This window comes from Hetaerina americana, unplaced genomic scaffold (assembly GCF_022747635.1).
Source record: "Hetaerina americana unplaced genomic scaffold, ioHetAmer1.1.p SCAF_32, whole genome shotgun sequence".
Taxonomy (NCBI): Eukaryota; Metazoa; Arthropoda; class Insecta; order Odonata; family Calopterygidae; genus Hetaerina; species Hetaerina americana.
The window spans coordinates 1350961-1369267 of record NW_027286897.1 but is presented as its reverse complement, the minus strand read 5'-3'; the positions used below and the strand labels follow the sequence as shown (position 1 = coordinate 1369267).

The window sequence follows — 18307 nt, the reverse complement described above, 5'->3', positions numbered from 1 at the left end:
TCACACACTTAATTGCCCAACATAATGCGGGTGTGATGATATTCAAATGTGCACTTAATTTAGAAAGAAGTTAAGTGATTGAGCTACTTTCTTATTTTTAAAGGTCCAACTCCAATGCATTATGATCTTCTTGAAGGTGTACATATATCCTCTTAACAAATATGGTGTAAAGGAAATATCCAATGCTGAGAACAACTGACATACTAATGAAACCCATTAAAACTCCTCCTGATACGCTGGTGAAGAAGCTCTTCTTTGGATTTGATGCTGAAAATTCTTGAGAAACAAAGAAATCACTATGTTCTTTCTCACTGCCATTTTCAGTAGGAAGATGAGAACCTCCATTTGCATGATATTTACCGCTATCATGTCCCTCATTATATGCATTACTAGGGAAATTATAACTATTCCCATCTTCTCTGCTCTTTTCAGTTTTTATCACTTGAGTCTGTGTATATTTTCTTGTTGAAGCCTCAGTATTTTTATGCACTATTTTTGGGAGCACATCTGTGGTAAAATTGGCACAATCAATAATGGCATCCCAAGAGTGACCGTGCAAGCTTTCTGGTTTATCGCAAATAACCAAATTATAATGAGGCTCCATGTTTCTTTTCTCCCTGAAATCCCTTAATTGTGCAAGGCTACAGTCGCACCTCCATGGGTTGTTTGTCAAGTCAAGGTAAGTCAAATTAGGTAAATACAAGTTTAATATATTTAAATCAAAGGCTCTAAGTTTGTTGTTGGATAACACTAGTTTCTCAAGGGAAGGGGTGCCTGAGAATGTACTGTTTGGAAGATAAAATATTTTGCTGTTTGAAAGATCTAATACTTTGAGAGTTTTTATGTGCAGCAAATGAAAGGAATAGTTACTCATAGGTAGTGATGAATTTTTTGGCATTAATTGACTTGGTAAATGTAAAAGGTGTTTTGTAGCCATGTTGGTGATAAATGAGTCTGGATGTAAGTGTAATAAATGTGTTTGAGACAGGTCTAGGACTTCTAAGCTATACAGTTCTGAAAATGCACCTTCCTCCCAACCAAAAAGAGGATTCATGGAGAGGTTAAGGGTAACCAGTGACTCAAGGCCAGAAAAGTAATTCTTCTCTATTAACCTATAAAGGTTTTTACTTAAGTCTAAATGAACTGCTGCACATGGAGTAAAGATGGGTCCTCCACTCAGAGAAACTCCTAAATTATTACCTGCAAGAATGATTTCAGTAATGTTGACATTAGAAGAAAAAATTCTCCTTGGGATAGTCCTCAGCCTATTGTGTGAGAAGTCAACAATCCTCAGCAGTGGATTTTCGGTAAAAATTCTCTCACTCACTTCATAGAGGTCAACACTTCCAATTCTGAAAATGCTTAATGAAGGTAAATTTGTCAAATCACTATGACCAGAGTACATCAGAAAATCTAATCCCGAAAGTCTAAATGTAACCCAGGAAGAAGCATTTGAGCTTAAATGTAACACACTTTTGCCATATAGAGAACTACAATCTAAATCGGAAATTGAGGTTGAAGTTAGTTTAGTATTCATTGTAAAGCAAGTTGGACATTTTAAGGATGTCAATTTCTCATTATTTTTGAATATATCACCAAATACTCTCACTCCTTTTACCCAACTAATGTGTAATATTTCAAGGTTAAAAAGGTCTTTAAATGCTGTGGGATCAATATGTTTTAATTTATTGTTTATAATATACAAATGTCGAAGTTTTGGAAGATAAGCCAAAGACTTGGCATATAAAGATGTTAACATGCACATGGAAAGGTCAAGAATCTCAATTGATGGTGAAATTAAAAGTGCAACATTTACTGTGTCATTTAGTTTAGGTGTTTGATCATTTTGAATCTCAATAAGTGGATCTTCTGCCTTACTATACAATGGGTTATAACTAACATTAAGATTCAAAAGGAACTGATTATGCTGGAATGTCCCTTTTGGAACAGAAAGAATGTTATCGCTTAAATCTAAAGATGTTAAGAATTTAAGTGGTTTGAAAATGTTTGGAGGCAATTTCATAAGAAGATTGTTATGCAAGCTCAAATGCTTCAAAGACGGAAGAGAAGAAAATGCATCATGTGGTAGATTTGTTAAGAAGCAATGGGACAGATCCAAAGTTTTAAGTGTTGAGGAGCTAAAAATGGGTCCCGTCTCATTCAAAAAGTCAAGCTGTGCATTTCCCAACAATATCAGTGCCTCTAGAGAAGGGGCTCCCAAGTCTCTAGGAATGCTTTTCAAAACATTAAATGATAGATCCAAAAACTGTAGAGATCTCAGAGCTTTAAATGCTCCACTACTTAATGTAGTCAATGCTAAGTTGGTAATGTACAATGCCTTGAGTTTTTCCAGCTGTGGAAAATCACTCAGCTCAAACAAAGGATTTTCAGACAAGTCGAGGGATTCAGTTTCACTTGGGATGTTCTGAGGTACCGAAGTATATCCAGCACCCCTGCATTCAATACCATGCTGAGTTAAATTGCAATGGCATTCAGGCAAACACAAAAAGTCTATATTTTGCCCATAGGTTGATGCCAGTAGAGGAAATAGTATCAATATGGCGTGTGTCTGAAATTTGCCATAAAAATTAATATTTGATGCCATTGCAAAGGAGTCTCAACCTGAAATTTTAAAAAATTGAAACAACTTAGTGGCTACTTAATGAGTAGAACAGTTTCTAGAATTTCAAGCATTAAGTTCCTTAATACCTTGTGCCTCTGGTCTATCAGCTTATTGACTCTACTGGGCATCTATCAAGTTTTATATATAAGCAGATTAGATACCAATGTGCTTCGCACGAAGGAAGAGATTAGGTAGCTATACTCTGATGATGACACCCGTCGCTATTTGCTTGAGGAATCCATCATGTACGGGCCTGCTAGATTATTCCGTAACTAATTAGTAGCCCGAGGCTATTCTTCGAATGAGCTCCGAAGTTCGCATAAGTAATTATTTCGTAAAAGCACCCGGAATTAACATGGTCAAACGGAATCTGCGGCGACAGTGACGGGATGCATTTCAGATGCCACGAAAGCATCCGATAAGATCGATCATGTCACCAATGATGCCTCATGCACGATGTGGTAAAGTACCACTAGTAATGGGCCAATACAAATTATTAAAAAGTGAATAGGGAATTATTACAGCAACCACGTTCAATACATTTTTACCAATCCATTAAAAATTAATTCCAGTGGACTAAATGCCTAATGCTTAACTCTTAAAAGTTTCATTGGGAAAAGTATAAGGGAATATTAGAGTGACAAGAGTCAATATATGCAAGTGAATATACAAAAATCTAATTTCGGAGCACCACAATCCACTTGAGGGTTGGAAAAATCTTATTTGACACCTAATGGGAATTACTGCAAAGGGGATAAGGTTGATAAGGATGAATAAATAAAATTCTTTCCTATTTACTCAAATTCCCATGTTTGTTTAACACACCTTGTACACGTGTGAAAGGGCATTCATATTTATAGGACATTCAAAACATATATAAAGGATATACATATGGTACATACAGGTATACGACAATTTACGCCAGTGGTTGCTAATTAATTTATCAAAGTACACCATGAAGATCAAATTCCTAACTAAAATTAATCTTGGTTGAACTGATTTTGTTGACTGCGGATATTAACAAAATATTTTTTTAATTCGCTCTTTAGAGTAAATAAACAGGTTTCCATACTTATGCATTATTATCGAAATCTATCTGCACGAAGAGGTATATGGATCTTCACAAATGTAAGATCTATTTGTATTTTTTAGTCGATAGATAAAAATAATGAATGAAACAGGATAGAACATTTTGGAAAGCATTATGATCTAAACACACCACACAGAAGTATTGAAAAGATATAAACAAAGGAACTACAATATTAATATTGTTTGTCGATCCAGTTGGAAGCCAAATTACGGGCACATTGTGAACGAGAGCAAATTACGCATTAGTCCCCTTAAGAGGATATGCATCGGCAAGTGGAAACATATTGTCAAAAATTGCAATAATATGGATAATAGGTAGAATTAGAGAATGATTAAGAGACCATGTGAATGAATAAATTCATGTAAAAAAATAAATCAAAGAAAATCACAAAAATTGAGGAACACGAATAGGGATCCCCAAGGATGTGTTTGCAGATATTTCAATTAAATTAACCTGGAAAAACGCTAAATACAAAAAAGCTTATCTGAATGAATACATTGTTGTGAGAATTTTGGTGAGTGGTTTTGAATTTCTGTGCAACCACAGGCAACACCGTGAAATTACACAATTCGAAACTACTAAGTAGGTAGGAGGACCTTTAAAAATAGTTTGGTGAATAGTGGGCAGGAGGGGCCTTTTTAATTAGTAGCTAGTTGGTCACATGAATGAGATAGACTTTTAATCAAGTACATATGCACAAAGGCATTTTTCAACTATAAAAATAATTCCATCATGTTTTACACCAATAGTTTGTTTGTACATTTGAACCTTATGAAATGTACTTTGTTTTAAGATCAAAACCTACGCTGGCCTGTGAAGGTTTTTCCAGGTTTCCTTTCACTTCAGGCAAATGCCAGACCATTTGCCACTGCCGTGCAGAATATACTATATTGAAATAATAAATAACTTTTCAACTAAACTATTTATTTGACTCTCGTTATTGATGGCGGAAAAAAATTTTGCCATGCTGGTAACTGAGAACTTTTCTGTGATTCATCCCTTCTGCAGAATATACGACAATGTTGCCTTCATAAGCAATCTTCTTTTCTAAGACTAGGCTCCAGTTTTTTGGCACTCGCTCGTTGGATGTAATGCGCTACTCGACTGTCAGCTTTATGCTTATTCTATCGCCGTGGTTGGTGGACCTGCTTGACAGAAAGTTATGGCGGAAACTCGTTCAAAAGCGAGGGCAAAGGGGGCTAAAAGTATTATAGGTAATGATACAATACCACAAGTAATAACATTATTTTCTATTTTGACTTTATTCTGCGGCATAGTGATGGATATTCTTATTCTTTGTAGGGGATGGTGATACGAAGAGTAATTTTATATCCGCGTTATCAACAAAATATAAACCTCAGGCAAAGTACATTGAAAACGATGTGGACCAATATGCACCTAGCGTGAAGAAGTGCAAAGGTTCAAGAATGGTATTATATGAAGGAAGAAAAATAATTAGTCAAAGTCAACCTCTTCCCTTGCGAGAAAACTATGACAATGTTGTGGTTGATGAAGAGAGTGGCGATAATGAGACTAATATAAAAAGTGAAGAAAATTCTTTCCGCATTACATGGTAGCCTTTCTTATTTCATTTATGTAAATGGAAAAATACAGTTGGAATATTAACAATGGCATTTAATTAAAATTTATAGCCCTATTCAAGAAGTCTCTCAAACTGCCAGCAGTATCAACAAAATCGTTGACGAATTCAAAAGTAAAGCGTGCAATAAGGGAAATAGTAACATTATAACCACATTAAATAAGGATGAAGTTACGGACAATAGTTGGAGTGATGCGGAAGAATTAATATGCCAATCAAAAATTGCTATTGAATATGATGCACCGATTCCAAAAGAAGACCAGCAAACTTTATTTTCGACAGAAAATGGAGGTATTCTCGTACATTCATTTTTTCAACTCATGCTACCAGCATTTGTTTAAGTTCACATCTTTAAATGACAAAATTTCAAAAAGTTTATGTCTTATGTTAAGACTCAAATGTTAATCATTCAGTTGCTAGTTCTTATGTTGACTCATTACATATTTCTACCTGAAGAAGAGGTATTTGAGTTTGAATGTAACTAAAACCCTCATACAAGTTTTTATCTAATTTTAGAAATGGTTTCACTTATTGTTATTTAAATTTTTTGAACTTTCTTATCAATTTATAATATGTAAAATGTTCTTTTCCATTGCAGGAGAAACATTTAGATAAGCAAGATGACTAATACATATAAAAGGGATTTTTTTTATAGAGGCTTTGAAAAAATGGATGTGGGAAATATTCTAAACCATTTCCCAAAAATTGTTTCGGTCTTTATTAAATGTTTGGAATAAATGTGTCACTGCTTTTTAAGTACATATTAATTTTGACAGTAGTATTCTCATCAATGTAGATTTTCAATGGACCCATGGACTAAAAGTTGCATCTTAAACCTTATACCATATATTAAGCAGGTGTACACTTAAGGCCTTTCTCATGTTACATTACCTTATAACCTTAAATTATAACATTACTAAATTATTATACATACAAACGTGATACTTGGTTCTGTTAAGTAAGCGTAGAGACCCTCACCTTAAGAAATTGAATTTCACATATTTAGGGTATAGGCAGCAGCCCCATTCCCTGTGCAGCCAAGACTGAATTTTAGATGAAATTCTCCAAAGACATCACCTGGAAGTTAGAACCCAGAGTTAACACTTGAGTGATCTACCCAAAAGGCTGCAATTTCAATGATTACTTAAACTTCAACGTATTTGGGTTGTTTCCACAATGATCAGTTTCCCTGGAAAATTTGTCTTTTAAGTCAGAACATTCAAGGAGTCTTTGGGCCTTGAAATTTTTGGGTAACTTTGGACCTATATATGCCAACTGAAATGTAGTTGGAGCTGTCAGTAAAAGATATGAAATCACGCTGGAGTCACCAAAAAACCTTGTAGTCATTAGAGGAGTCTTTTTTTGTAGCAAACAATATTTTTTAATTAGAAATTGATGCAATATTTATTATATCATTGGTAAGGTTGAGCAAGAAAAATAAATATAACTGTGTTCTGGCACACTATTTGAATAAGTGGCAAGGACCTTTATAATCTGAACTTGAAGAGCAGGCACTTTAGCCGAGCCACTGTTAAATTTATACAAAAGAAGTATGGGTTCAAGTACTAGAAGCACTGTAAAGATCTTATAAGAAAATATAGTTACAATTTTCCACAAGATAAGTTAAATAGCCATAACCTGGTTTCAATGTTTTACATCATCTCCAGGCGATCTCTTTCTCATTATGTTAGAATTCCACCACATCGCAGCTGAAACTACTCAATTTGTGTAAAGATCTCTTAAAAATTACTGGCATCTAATGACACTGAAAATTCTCTTCACATCTCAAAATTTCCCAGTTGAAAAAGCAACCATGTTTCAATGTTTCTCCCAGCTAAAAGAATATTGTATGTGCAATAAAATTTTTGAAAACTTAGGAACATCAACAGTACTTAATGAATGTAAATTCTAGTTGAAGCATCGTCATTTTATTTCATTTTTTCAATAGATGTAATGGAAGTGCTAATTGAGAAAGATCTGGTGACAGCTCCAAATTGCAAACAGTCCATTCATGAAAAAAAGGAGAGCTCTCCCTCAAAGGAAAATTCTACATGTTCCTGTACTATTAAGCTGACCAATAGTCATACAAAATTGTTAAAAATATCAGAAGAGTTAACAAATATTAAGTAAGTTAAATTATCAAACCAAAATAGATTTGATGTACACTTAATATGTGAGATGATGCATGATATGGAATAGAAATGTTCAATGTCCCAGGTAACTCCCAAGGTATAATCAATAGCTGCCATTGGCTAAAAATGTTCCAACAACTTTACCTCATGGATGAATACAATAAAATTAATTTTAGTGGTGACATAACTCCTTTGAAATGTTTTTCAGATAAAAAAAACATCCTACACATTGTGCATATGTAATTACTAAAACTGGTAATTCATTCTAAAGTTATGAGTAAACATTAACCCTAAAAGATATGCCCCATTTAATCTGTTAAAATGATTCATGAAATGAGATTACATTGATATGCTGCAACATATTCAGTATTTGCTTCTAAATAAATATATTTTGAATATTCTTCAAACTTGTCAAAATGGGATAATCAATATGATGACTGATTTGACTCTTCTATTGGAATACTTGCCATGACTATATATTTCTTTACTGCTTGTAATTATTTGTTCTCTGTATCTCATCCAGTGTTTTCATCTGTGGTTTTCCCTGTTCACTTGACAGTGCCTTCATCAGGCTATCATGTCTCCAAATGCATTCAATGATATAATCCTTTCTTTTTGTCATAGTGTTCATCCTTATTTCTTCTCCTACCCTTCATACAACCTCTTTCTTGGTTATTCAATCCATTCATTTGTTCTTGCCCATTCTTCTTTAACACTTAAGTTACACAAAGAGGGTATACAAAACAGGGTGGTACATTTAGACATTCCCCTGAACAAAAAACTTGCCTTAAAATTAAATCATATTTTCTGACAAAATCACCAATTACAAAGTCAAACAAAATAGAACTTTCTATCACACTGTCTGAAAAAATTAAGCATCTCATCATCCACAGTAACTAAAAACTTTTCTAATGTATTTAGTGGCACCCTCATTCTTGAAGTCGCACATTACGTGAAAGATGTGTAATTAAAAATGAATATGCCCCTTGAGATAATCATTCATATGCACTAGAAAACCACAGGGAAAAATATTTTACATTCAATAACAAAATATTCAAACCACCAGAAGGGCAGGACCTCCCCTCTCTTGCCAAAAAATATATGGAAAACTTGGGAAATCATTTTTTTCCCTCTCTAATGAAGGCTTGATGAAAAAAAATCTACTGGTTATCATGCTCAGCTGTAAGCTACAGATAATTGAACATAATTCACTGCACACAAACATGAGTTAAAGTCTAACACAACTCCTTCAATTTCTTAGACTTAACCATAATAATAAAAGCTCTATACAAACATGACCTTGCTGCCTAAGAAAACGCACTAGCATAGATGCGATTATACCTATTACATATTTAATACAATACATATAATATTTATATAATACAGTTTCACTTCTTTATAATTCCAAACAAAATCTACAGCTTCCTTTCTTTGCTCCACAGACTCCATATTACTCACTGAAAAAAATCTCACAGCAAAAAACTTCATGCTATTAACATCATTTCTAGTGAGATGATGTAAATCAAATGAGCTACTTGTTAATAAAATGCAAAAAGAAACACAACACAGCCAAAAATAACCTTACCTATTCTTAAAATGACCCTGACCAAATCCAAGCAATAATGTTGTAGTAGAATCCAATTCCTAGACCTATCATAAAAAAACAGCCAATAAACTTTCAAAATAAAAATACCATTTCTATCTTCACCAGCATTCCATTTTACTTGGGATATCTTAAGCTCACCTTGTAATGAATAGTTTTTTCACAGATTCATTCCCATCGTCTTCTGGGAAATGCTATTTTTTTAAGTTGCATAGCTCACAGTCATTTTTATGAAAAGATAACTGACAAAACAGTTTTTTCACTCTAAATGCTCATTGTGGTCCTCTTTTATTTTGCATGTATTTTCACGTGTTTGTTATTTCATATTTACCAATGGGTGCTGGCATTAGAATAAATGAACACCGTTGTAAAACATTAACATATGATAAGTAGGGATAGCTATGAGATAGACTCTCACTAAATGACCATGTGTGGGGCTAATGTTCTCCTAAGTTTATATTCTATTGAATGAATAATTATTAGGACATATACCTTTGATAAAAAAATATATTTTCTCTTATAATTTTCATTTTAAATGATATATGCAAGAGTGGAATGAGTACAGAATATGCTGTGATCACCTAAAATTAAATGCATTGTTATTGATCCTGACAGGGGTGTAAAAGTGACTCCACACATTCCGGTTTTCATAATGAACTAAATCTAAGTGCTTTCATTACTGTTATAATTGAGATCCCATTTTTAGTTTAAGTAAGAATTGGACTACTTTTCCCCACTCCTCTGGTGTATCAGGACAACCATTTTGTTGGAAGGCAAATCCATACACGATCATTTAGGATTGAATTTTATCAGATATTCTCCCATTCTCTCCTTAAAAAAATATTATTTTCTCAATAATGCATATGGGCACAAATTATGTTCTTGATCAAAACAGCAGTGAACTATTTGGTTTTCACTCATTTATTCCAACAAAAATGTATGAATTCAAGGCATACATTCCAAGTGTAAAATTTCATTCCTTGAAAACAAGCACTTTCAACACCTAGCAGTTCATTTAATTGGACATGAGCCTTCCTTTCAAAAGGAAAAATTTTCACATAACTCTCCACTCACCTCTTTGGCCACAAACTATAGTCACAAAAATGCTTTTAATTGCAGCAGCATCATTGAAAATATCAAAAAAGAACTTGAGAAGTATTCTTCAAAGTGAATGCACTTCCTGTCATTGAAGAGGACACACACCATTGATTTCTGCCATCTCGAGAGAATTAGTAAACAGACGACACTTGGTTCAAGTAAATTTTCATCTGTATTATATTTTATTTATAAAATCCTTTATGTTAAGTTACTGACATTGAAGACTATAATAATTTGTAACAAACATTTGTGTACTTAGCTACTGAAAGTTATGATATAAGTATGCCCAGAATAAAGCAATTATTGAAAAGCTAACAAACAACTTCGCTGTTTTGACGTGTACGCATTATATTTTGATACACCCGTACCCACCCAATTCAAGCATATGCACTGAAACAGAGCAAGATCTTACAAAAGTAAATGTCTTCATGTCTCACTGCATTAGCCAGTTATAAGGTTGTTTTACCATATTGTTTCATTAAACTCAACATCAAATTGAATCCATAAGAAAGGGCTATATACATATAAAGTTAAAAAAAATACCTTTGAAGCTTTTTAATAAAACACTAGAAACATGTTATCAAAAAATATAACATTACCAATACAAAAAATATTTCCCACACACTAATGATTAAATGTTCATAGCATGTAACTTCACGGCTGTGATAAATGCTCAATGTAAAAATCTACTTCAGCAAAAATTGATATATTCTATGTATATATAATGGGTATAAAATGACAATAGTTAATTTTAGTTAATCATTTAAATTTAATTCCAATCCATAATATAATGAACACCAAGAATGAAAATAATAACAGATACAATAAATAATAGTTATGACTTCCTCTGGACAGCCTCAAAACATGGTTCATGGTCTTCCCAAGAACACCTTGACCTTTGTCAAAGTCATCATCCTGTTAAAAAAGATGAATCATGACATGATTAAATGATGTAATACCCTAGTGCAAGCACATAAGTGTACTTTACTCTTACATAAATATCAAGTATGTGCCTGTATGATATGAAATAAGATACATCAATGCAAACTTTTTTATTTCATTTAAGATGCATGTAATAAAAAAAGTAATGCTAAGAAACCACCCAGAGCATTAGTAAAAAGATTTAGACCACACTTTGGCCTTCCTCCTCCTATAAAACTTAATTCAAAATCATGGAACCTTCTTTAATAATAATAATTTCATTGGTCAAAATATTTTACAGAAGTGAAATAAATTAAGGACAAGTCAATTACTGGCAGGGGACAACTAATAAGGATATTCCACTAAGTTATTTCAGTCTAGAAGACTTCTAGAAAGTCTTTTATTCAGTCATAGCTTTTGCACAATAGCTTATTTTTAAAAGCAACCCTTGTAGCAGGATTTTTCATGCTTAAAATACTTATGGTTTCATGAAAGACTTATTAAATAGAGCAATATAATGGTAAAACATATTAACATCCACTGTCTGGGGAGAGTCATGCCCACCTCTTTGAAAATTGGTGGTATATTAGTTCCTGTTAACCTTGAATAATAAATATACACAAAGGAGTGATCAATTTTTAACTGTTAAAATTAGATTTACAATTTCCATGCAAATGTTATTGCTGTGTACCTTATACTTCTCTTTTGCACAAAGAATACTTTTTGAAAGGAGGTGACACCCCGAGAATAATGCCATTGCTCTCAATTAATATTCAGTTTTAATGGTTCATCCACAAATAAGTTTAAGTAATGAAATTGTTACAGGGAAGGGAGGTACATCAGCACAGGTTGATCTGTTAGAAAAAGATAAGCATTCATAGAATTATTTCAGGAAACGAAGATGCTATATTGTGGAGTTGCAATTACAGTATTTGTTTATTGCACTTGATTCTGATGTGTGTACTCAGTAGAATAGCGTTAGGGTCCATGATACATTTGCATCATAGTCAAGCCCAAAGATATCATGTGTGAATTCATACTGAAGAGTGAAAAACAACTACTACAATAAGCAGTTGCATGGTTTATAGGAAATAAAATATGTGATTGCAATCTACTGCTTTTTTCAATTCTGTTACTAAAATAACGACAACTTTTAAAATTTTGTAGGGGCTACATGCCATTCATGGGCTATTGCTTGGCCACCTTTGGCTTATTTATTGTATTACCCTATCATGATGACAAAGAAGACTTTACAGATATAGCTACAGGAACCATACAATCATCACTAAAAGTGCAAGATTGGCAATAATTGGAATGTCCTGGGGATTTACAAACCTAAGTTGCAATTCTAGGTAAACTATGAAAGCCTCTTGCTATGGGAATGAGTCTTTGGAATCATTCCACAATGTCTTTTTTTTAAACCAATGTTTCATCTCTCCTGCTGGAGAGTTTTTTAGGGTTGAAGTATTGTTCTGTACAACTCAGTTTACTTTATATAGTTTTCTGGGGGTAAGGAAGGGCAGTTCATGGCACTTTCTAATGAATAGTATGGGCGACCCTCTGTTCTCGAGCTCAGATCAAATTGTTTTAATGCACATATATATACATCCCCTCCCATATTATTCTTTTTGATAGTATTTTAGTCTGGAAATTGCCTTAAAAGACTTCAAACTTAATGAAAGACTTTCTGTCCTACATAAAACAAGAAACAAACTTGGTAGTCAGAATCCTGGAAAAATCTGACAAGTACTACAGCTATAAAGACCAAAAATCTAATTCAAAATATTATACTAAGCATTGACAGTTGGGAGAAATTGGAGCTGGAATTCACAAACCATGTAACAAGGTATATATCTGGAAGATGGGTACAATAAAAACCAGGACTAAGGAACACTACACTGCCATTCAAATGGGATACTGAGCAGGTCATAGTTACTGGGTTGGCATGTGGAGGTCATGAAATAGATCCCACCAGTTTGAAGGCTATTATGAGAAAATTAATGAAGCATATTGGGGATTATTTTCTTGAACTCAGTGTCAATATCCTTTCTGAATCAAGCGATGTACAAGTAACAAGTGAGTACTGAAGATGCTACATCACACAAAGAAAATTATTAACAAGATGGCAAAACATTTGTAATGTCATTAAAATAATTTGTGAAAATAATCCATGCTCTACAACAAACTTCGAAAAGACTATAACCTTTGCCAAGACTGGGGGGTTTCTCTCTCTCCCCTGCATTGCAGAAACAAGAATGAATGACACAGCCCAAGTTGGAGGTAGAGGTCACAAGGAGTGGGCAGAGGGAGGGGAAGTTGCATAACCTACGAGTTGGCGGAATGAGATTGGAATATTATTTTATGTACCCGCTCTTCACAGTTGACTATCTTGCCTTTTTGCTAAGCTTCAACCAATTTCATCCTATCCCAGCTGCTATAACAATCAGGACAGATCTGGTTAGGATGTGACACACTGGTGCATGCAGTGGTGGAGTGTGGGGCTATGTGTATGCATAAGAAAAAGCATTTAAGGTACTGGTTAGCTCTATCCTAGAACACTAGTAAATAATATGGGATCCAAATGATGTGGGATATACTAAAAAGATAGAAAAAGTTCATAGAAAGGCAGCAAGATATGCACTTGAATGTTACAAAAGATCAGATGGTATCACTGAAATGTTGGATGCACTGAAATGGGAGTTTGAAAAATAGAAGAAATAACGAGCACGTTAGGCGTGATGTATAGAATTGTTAAAAATGACGAACTGTGGGAGGATTTATGGAAAGAGATAGAAAAACCAAACTTTATGGGAAAAAACGACCATAGTTTTACAATAAAAATAAGAATGCAAAACACAAATTAGAAAAAATATTCTTTTTTAAAGAGAACTATTGATGAATGGAACCAGCAGCCTGGAGGTTCGTTTGAGCTCTTTCCATCCAATTTTAAGAGTTTTAAAAATAAGTGTAAAGAGGCCAATGGTTGATAAACTTCATTGATCAGAGATTATTATACTAATGTACTTATTAAAAAGATGTTTGTATGTGATGTGGATGGCATGAGAAGTTGAATTGCAAAATTGAACGATGTGCTAACGGTGCATGATTTTGAAAGGCATAAGAAATTGAAGAGTGCATGATTATGCGGAGATGGACGGAGTGTTGTAGGTATGATGTGAACTTAGCCCATGTGCGATGGTAAAGGTGAGTTGGTAATCTTAAACTGTCACTGTATATAAGAGCATTTTGTCTCATATCTGCTCTTCTTGTGTATGTATGTATGCATTGTGTGAGTGACCATTGACCAGACTTGACCATTGCCACCAGGAAAATTGCCTAATTGCAATTAGATTTATATAATAATAATACATGCCATTAGGCTCCAGTTGGAGCTGAAAACCTATGTCTTTCAAATGCTTCCCATTATTCGAAAGTCCCTGGAGCTGTAGTCAATAGCGGTAGAAATCTGTAGTGGGTGATAAAAAATGCCACAGAACTACAAAACAAGAATAATATGGAAGGTGATAGAACTATATACAAATAAAAAAATAAGTGGAGATCAAGGAAAGATCCAATAATATGTGGCTGCCAATACTAATCATGAGGAATTTTCCAATGTTTGGCAAGGTTTGTACATTCATAGATTCCTTTAGGGCATCCTACTCCTGGAGTATCTGGTCTGAATTTTTTTGATACAACTTGTGTAAAAAACCTTTCATCAGATACTAATATTTCACTGCTCAAGCTTGATTGAGTACAGCCATGTTGGCTGCACTCAATCAAGCTGGATCAATCAAATGTTAGCATCACATAAAAGGTTTTAATTCGGAAATATATCCAATAACATGACCCAGCTAATATTCCAGAGTACTTGATTATGTTCTTACCAGTCCTTTCAACAACTTATCTTGATACTTGACTTCTGTACCAATGTCAATGGAGAGCTGTAAAAGATATAAATTTAGTTGTAATAGTAATTCACGCTGCAAGCTTCATAATTATTTTCCCAAAACACTGGCTGAATTATGACGTGGGAGGTTTAAAACACTCACATTGGCATATGATGTAACATATTTTAAATTATGCTTCTCTTTAATATGATGCCACCTTAATACTAGCAAAAAGAACCTTCTCAGATTAGCATTGTTTGAGTTTCACTTACAGACTTTAGGACACTGATTTTGCCCTTAAGCTCATCCGTCATTCTTTCATTCTCTTCTTCGACATAATCCCCTGAAGATGAAATGGGGTTGTACACATGACCTGCAAATACAATTCCATCACACTAAATTAAGAGAATAAAATGAAAAACTTCTTTTCATCTCCTATTAATATAAGGAATTACCATTTTTTCCTCAAATACAACTTTTGCCAACCAAAAACATTATTTCAACTATATTACCACAATTATAATAATGACAGCGAGTGATTTATACCTCTGAACGAGACGACAAACCTGGGATATTTTGGATTGACATTTGTACTCTACACCATTGATTTTGCATGCCACAGGGAGAAAATGTTACTCAATCGGACTACCCCAAATAAATTGAAAATTGGCCCAAAATTAATCTCACAGATAACCTTTACTTAATGAATGCTGATTTTATATATTCTATAATGAAAAATTCCAAAGAAGAGGACGCCTCGGTAGCTTAAGTGGCTAAAGCACTCGACCGGATATTGAGGGATCTGGGTTCGAGTCCCAGTCAAGGCGAATGATTTTTACGCTCTGAAATTGTTGCATTTTTCTATAATGAATGTAAAAACATCTTACGTCATCCTTCATATTTGGTACTTCAATATGGCATTGAAGTAGAGGGAAAGGAGGATTCCAACCATTATGACTTCGCGAGAGTGCGAGAGGATTTGAAAGTACTACAGAGGTGAGATTAAATTGGATTTTTTTTAACGGGATCGAATTTAGAGGAAAAAATAAAATTCAAGCATTTTATGGAGCAAATATTTTGAACGTGTGTCTGATCACTGGGGAGGCATTAACTTTCCCTGTAGTTCATCCCACCAATTCCATTTTCCCTCCTTTTCTACTTATATAGTGGTGAAAAAAACCCTTTATGACTTCGGAAATATTATTTAACATTATCAGTTAAAACGAAGCTCAATTTGTCCTTTCCAATAAATGGAAGTCTTGTATTTCCCTTTCCATAACACTGGTCGAGTTATATTACATTATTTACGATGTTGAAGGCATATATCATTACACAACTACTGGGAGCATGATGAACTATATTATACATCATGCACCCATTGCATATTAAGCCAAGAACGTGATTGTGGCCTTCCATACTTTTGCCATCATACATTTAATAAATATAAACGTCAGATTCCTCTCAACTTCAAAACAGTAGACTTAACATCGCCGCAAATTAAAAACAATGGAGTGATAGAATACGGCACATTCGACCAACATGCAATTCCTAATAAATTGCTCGACATATAACGGGGATAATAAATGCATACGTGGGCTTAATTAGCGCAGTATAATACAATAACTTGATAATTCACAAAATCAAAGAATGAACATTACCTCCATGGCTTCTTCTCATGACCGCTGTTTTAATGTGCAGTTAACCAAACAAAATTTCATTCATCCTGTAATTAAATATCAATTTCAGCAACATTTGGCGAGTCATTTAACCACTTTATAATTCTTGCGCGACGACCACATAAAGCTCAAGTTAATGTTAGAGGACTAAACCTAATCAAAATACATTTTTCTACAGAGGTATTCCTATATGATTCGAACATAACACAAACGTATCCTTTACTCTAATATTTGTCTACTGACAACACATTTCAGAATTATAAACAATAAACAAATTAACTATACTCCGATAGCAAGTACACAAAGACTTTCGTCCTGAAATAACATCATGAATACCAACCTATAACTTAAAGATCAACATCTACCGCCACACCATCCATCCTTGTACAGATTTCATTATATTACCTTTGCTTAGAGAAAACCATTAATTCTTGACAACTGTATCCTACCCTCCACGTCAATTTCAACTTTCATTTCATTTTGTAGAGCCACGTTTTTATTACCAGATGGCGTTTAAGTCTCGCCTACAGGCTTAAAACTGCAATATTTAATTTCGCTTAATTCCCAGAGAAGTTTAGCAAGATACCTTAAAGGATATAAGGACGAAGTTTATGCACAACCACACTCTCTTATTGCGGGATAAAAATCTTTAATTTAACCTCTACAATGACACATTCTTTAAGGTATATTAGTCACAGTAGAAATGTATCCATTATAAAAATTCGGAGTGCATAAATTGACTTCTTGGCTAAGCAGAGAGGATTGCCACGGTAGATATCGTGTGCACATCTGAGTGTATTCATTATTATATTTTATTAATAACAACCTTATTAGGTTAAGATATTAAATTAACTATAATGTGGGATTTATGCAGGGTCGTACAATAAGTATTGTGACTGGTAGTAGTAGTATTTAGGAGAGGCGACCGACAGCTGAGGTCATTTGCGCCATAGGGGATCTATAGAAAAGGATGAAGGGTCGGGAAAAACCCAGCGTCGGCATCAGCCTATTATTAACGAAAGGCGCCAAGGAGTCCGCAGTTCAACGTCCCGTCCGACGGACGGCTATCACTAAATCGCTAATCACTAAATCGTAATCACTAAAAGTGCCCTCCACAAAGCACATTAAGTAGGGATCGAAATACCTCTGAAAAATATTCAACACCACCGGGATTTGAACACGGACCCTGTATGTTGGAAGCCAGTACGTTAGCCACCTCACCATCTCGATCCCCTTAGTAAGATTTAACTAATCTGATGGTATAATCAATGGTATGATGGTAAGATCCCCTTAGCAATGTACTTTGTGTTTCCCAATTCACTCTATCAAATGCCCATTCAAAACCTATGAAACAAGCAAATATGTCGTGATTGTATTCTTTATTTCTCTTGATTAGTGATTTCATTACTGAAATGGCATCATGCATGCCTTTCCTCTTTCTAAATGCAAACTGATTATCCCTTAGGTAATCATTTGCCCTGCTGTCAATCCTTTTGTGGATGATCCTGAGAACAACTTTAACTGCCTGGGAAATCAAACTTATTGTTCTGTAGTCCTCACATAATGTAGCCTTTAACTTTTTTGGAATAGGAAATAACACTGATCTCACAAAGTTTTCCGGCCAGATTTCTTCCTCATAGATGCTACAAATCAGCCCAGACTCTTCCTTCCACA

At 34.2% G+C, this 18307-nt stretch overlaps 3 protein-coding genes across 3 annotated transcripts; 1 reads left to right on the top strand and 2 right to left on the bottom strand.

The window, feature by feature from the left end:
• Positions 1-97: 97 nt before the first annotated feature.
• Positions 98-8894, bottom strand: LOC139691288 (insulin-like growth factor-binding protein complex acid labile subunit). The gene is made up of 3 exons (XM_071589047.1): positions 8830-8894; positions 7478-7565; positions 98-2470 (listed from the first exon to the last, which is right to left on the bottom strand). Exons 1-3 carry the CDS (start codon positions 8892-8894, stop codon positions 98-100), a joined length of 2526 nt encoding a protein of 841 aa, XP_071445148.1.
• LOC139691310 (uncharacterized) lies at positions 4777-5972 on the top strand. The gene is made up of 4 exons (XM_071589074.1): positions 4777-4927; positions 5016-5286; positions 5366-5604; positions 5912-5972. The coding sequence occupies exons 1-4, from the start codon at positions 4876-4878 to the stop codon at positions 5926-5928; spliced, it is 579 nt and encodes a 192-aa protein (XP_071445175.1). The 5' UTR covers positions 4777-4875; the 3' UTR covers positions 5929-5972.
• Positions 8895-9969: 1075 nt separating the features above from the next.
• Bet1 (blocked early in transport 1) lies at positions 9970-17102 on the bottom strand. Its single transcript, XM_071589059.1, has 5 exons — positions 16974-17102; positions 16616-16680; positions 15230-15330; positions 14955-15011; positions 9970-11061 (listed from the first exon to the last, which is right to left on the bottom strand). The coding sequence occupies exons 2-5, from the start codon at positions 16632-16634 to the stop codon at positions 10906-10908; spliced, it is 333 nt and encodes a 110-aa protein (XP_071445160.1). The 5' UTR covers positions 16635-16680; positions 16974-17102; the 3' UTR covers positions 9970-10905.
• Positions 17103-18307: the final 1205 nt, after the last annotated feature.

Coding starts and splice junctions, on each gene's coding strand:
- LOC139691310 (XM_071589074.1), top strand. CDS start 4,876: ATGGCGGAAACTCGTTCAAAAGCGAGGGCAAAGGGGGCTAAAAGTATT. Junction 4,928..5,015: donor GGGGGCTAAAAGTATTATAG/GTAATGATACAA, acceptor TATTCTTTGTAG/GGGATGGTGATACGAAGAGT. Junction 5,287..5,365: donor AATTCTTTCCGCATTACATG/GTAGCCTTTCTT, acceptor TAAAATTTATAG/CCCTATTCAAGAAGTCTCTC.
- LOC139691288 (XM_071589047.1), bottom strand. CDS start 8,894: ATGGAGTCTGTGGAGCAAAGAAAGGAAGCTGTAGATTTTGTTTGGAAT. Junction 7,566..8,829: donor AATTATAAAGAAGTGAAACT/GTATTATATAAA, acceptor GAACATTTTTAG/CCAATGGCAGCTATTGATTA. Junction 2,471..7,477: donor CATCATCTCACATATTAAGT/GTACATCAAATC, acceptor AATTTAACTCAG/CATGGTATTGAATGCAGGGG.
- Bet1 (XM_071589059.1), bottom strand. Junction 15,012..15,229: donor AAATCAGTGTCCTAAAGTCT/GTAAGTGAAACT, acceptor TATCTTTTACAG/CTCTCCATTGACATTGGTAC. Junction 11,062..14,954: donor ATAAGTTGTTGAAAGGACTG/GTAAGAACATAA, acceptor CTTTTTTAACAG/GATGATGACTTTGACAAAGG.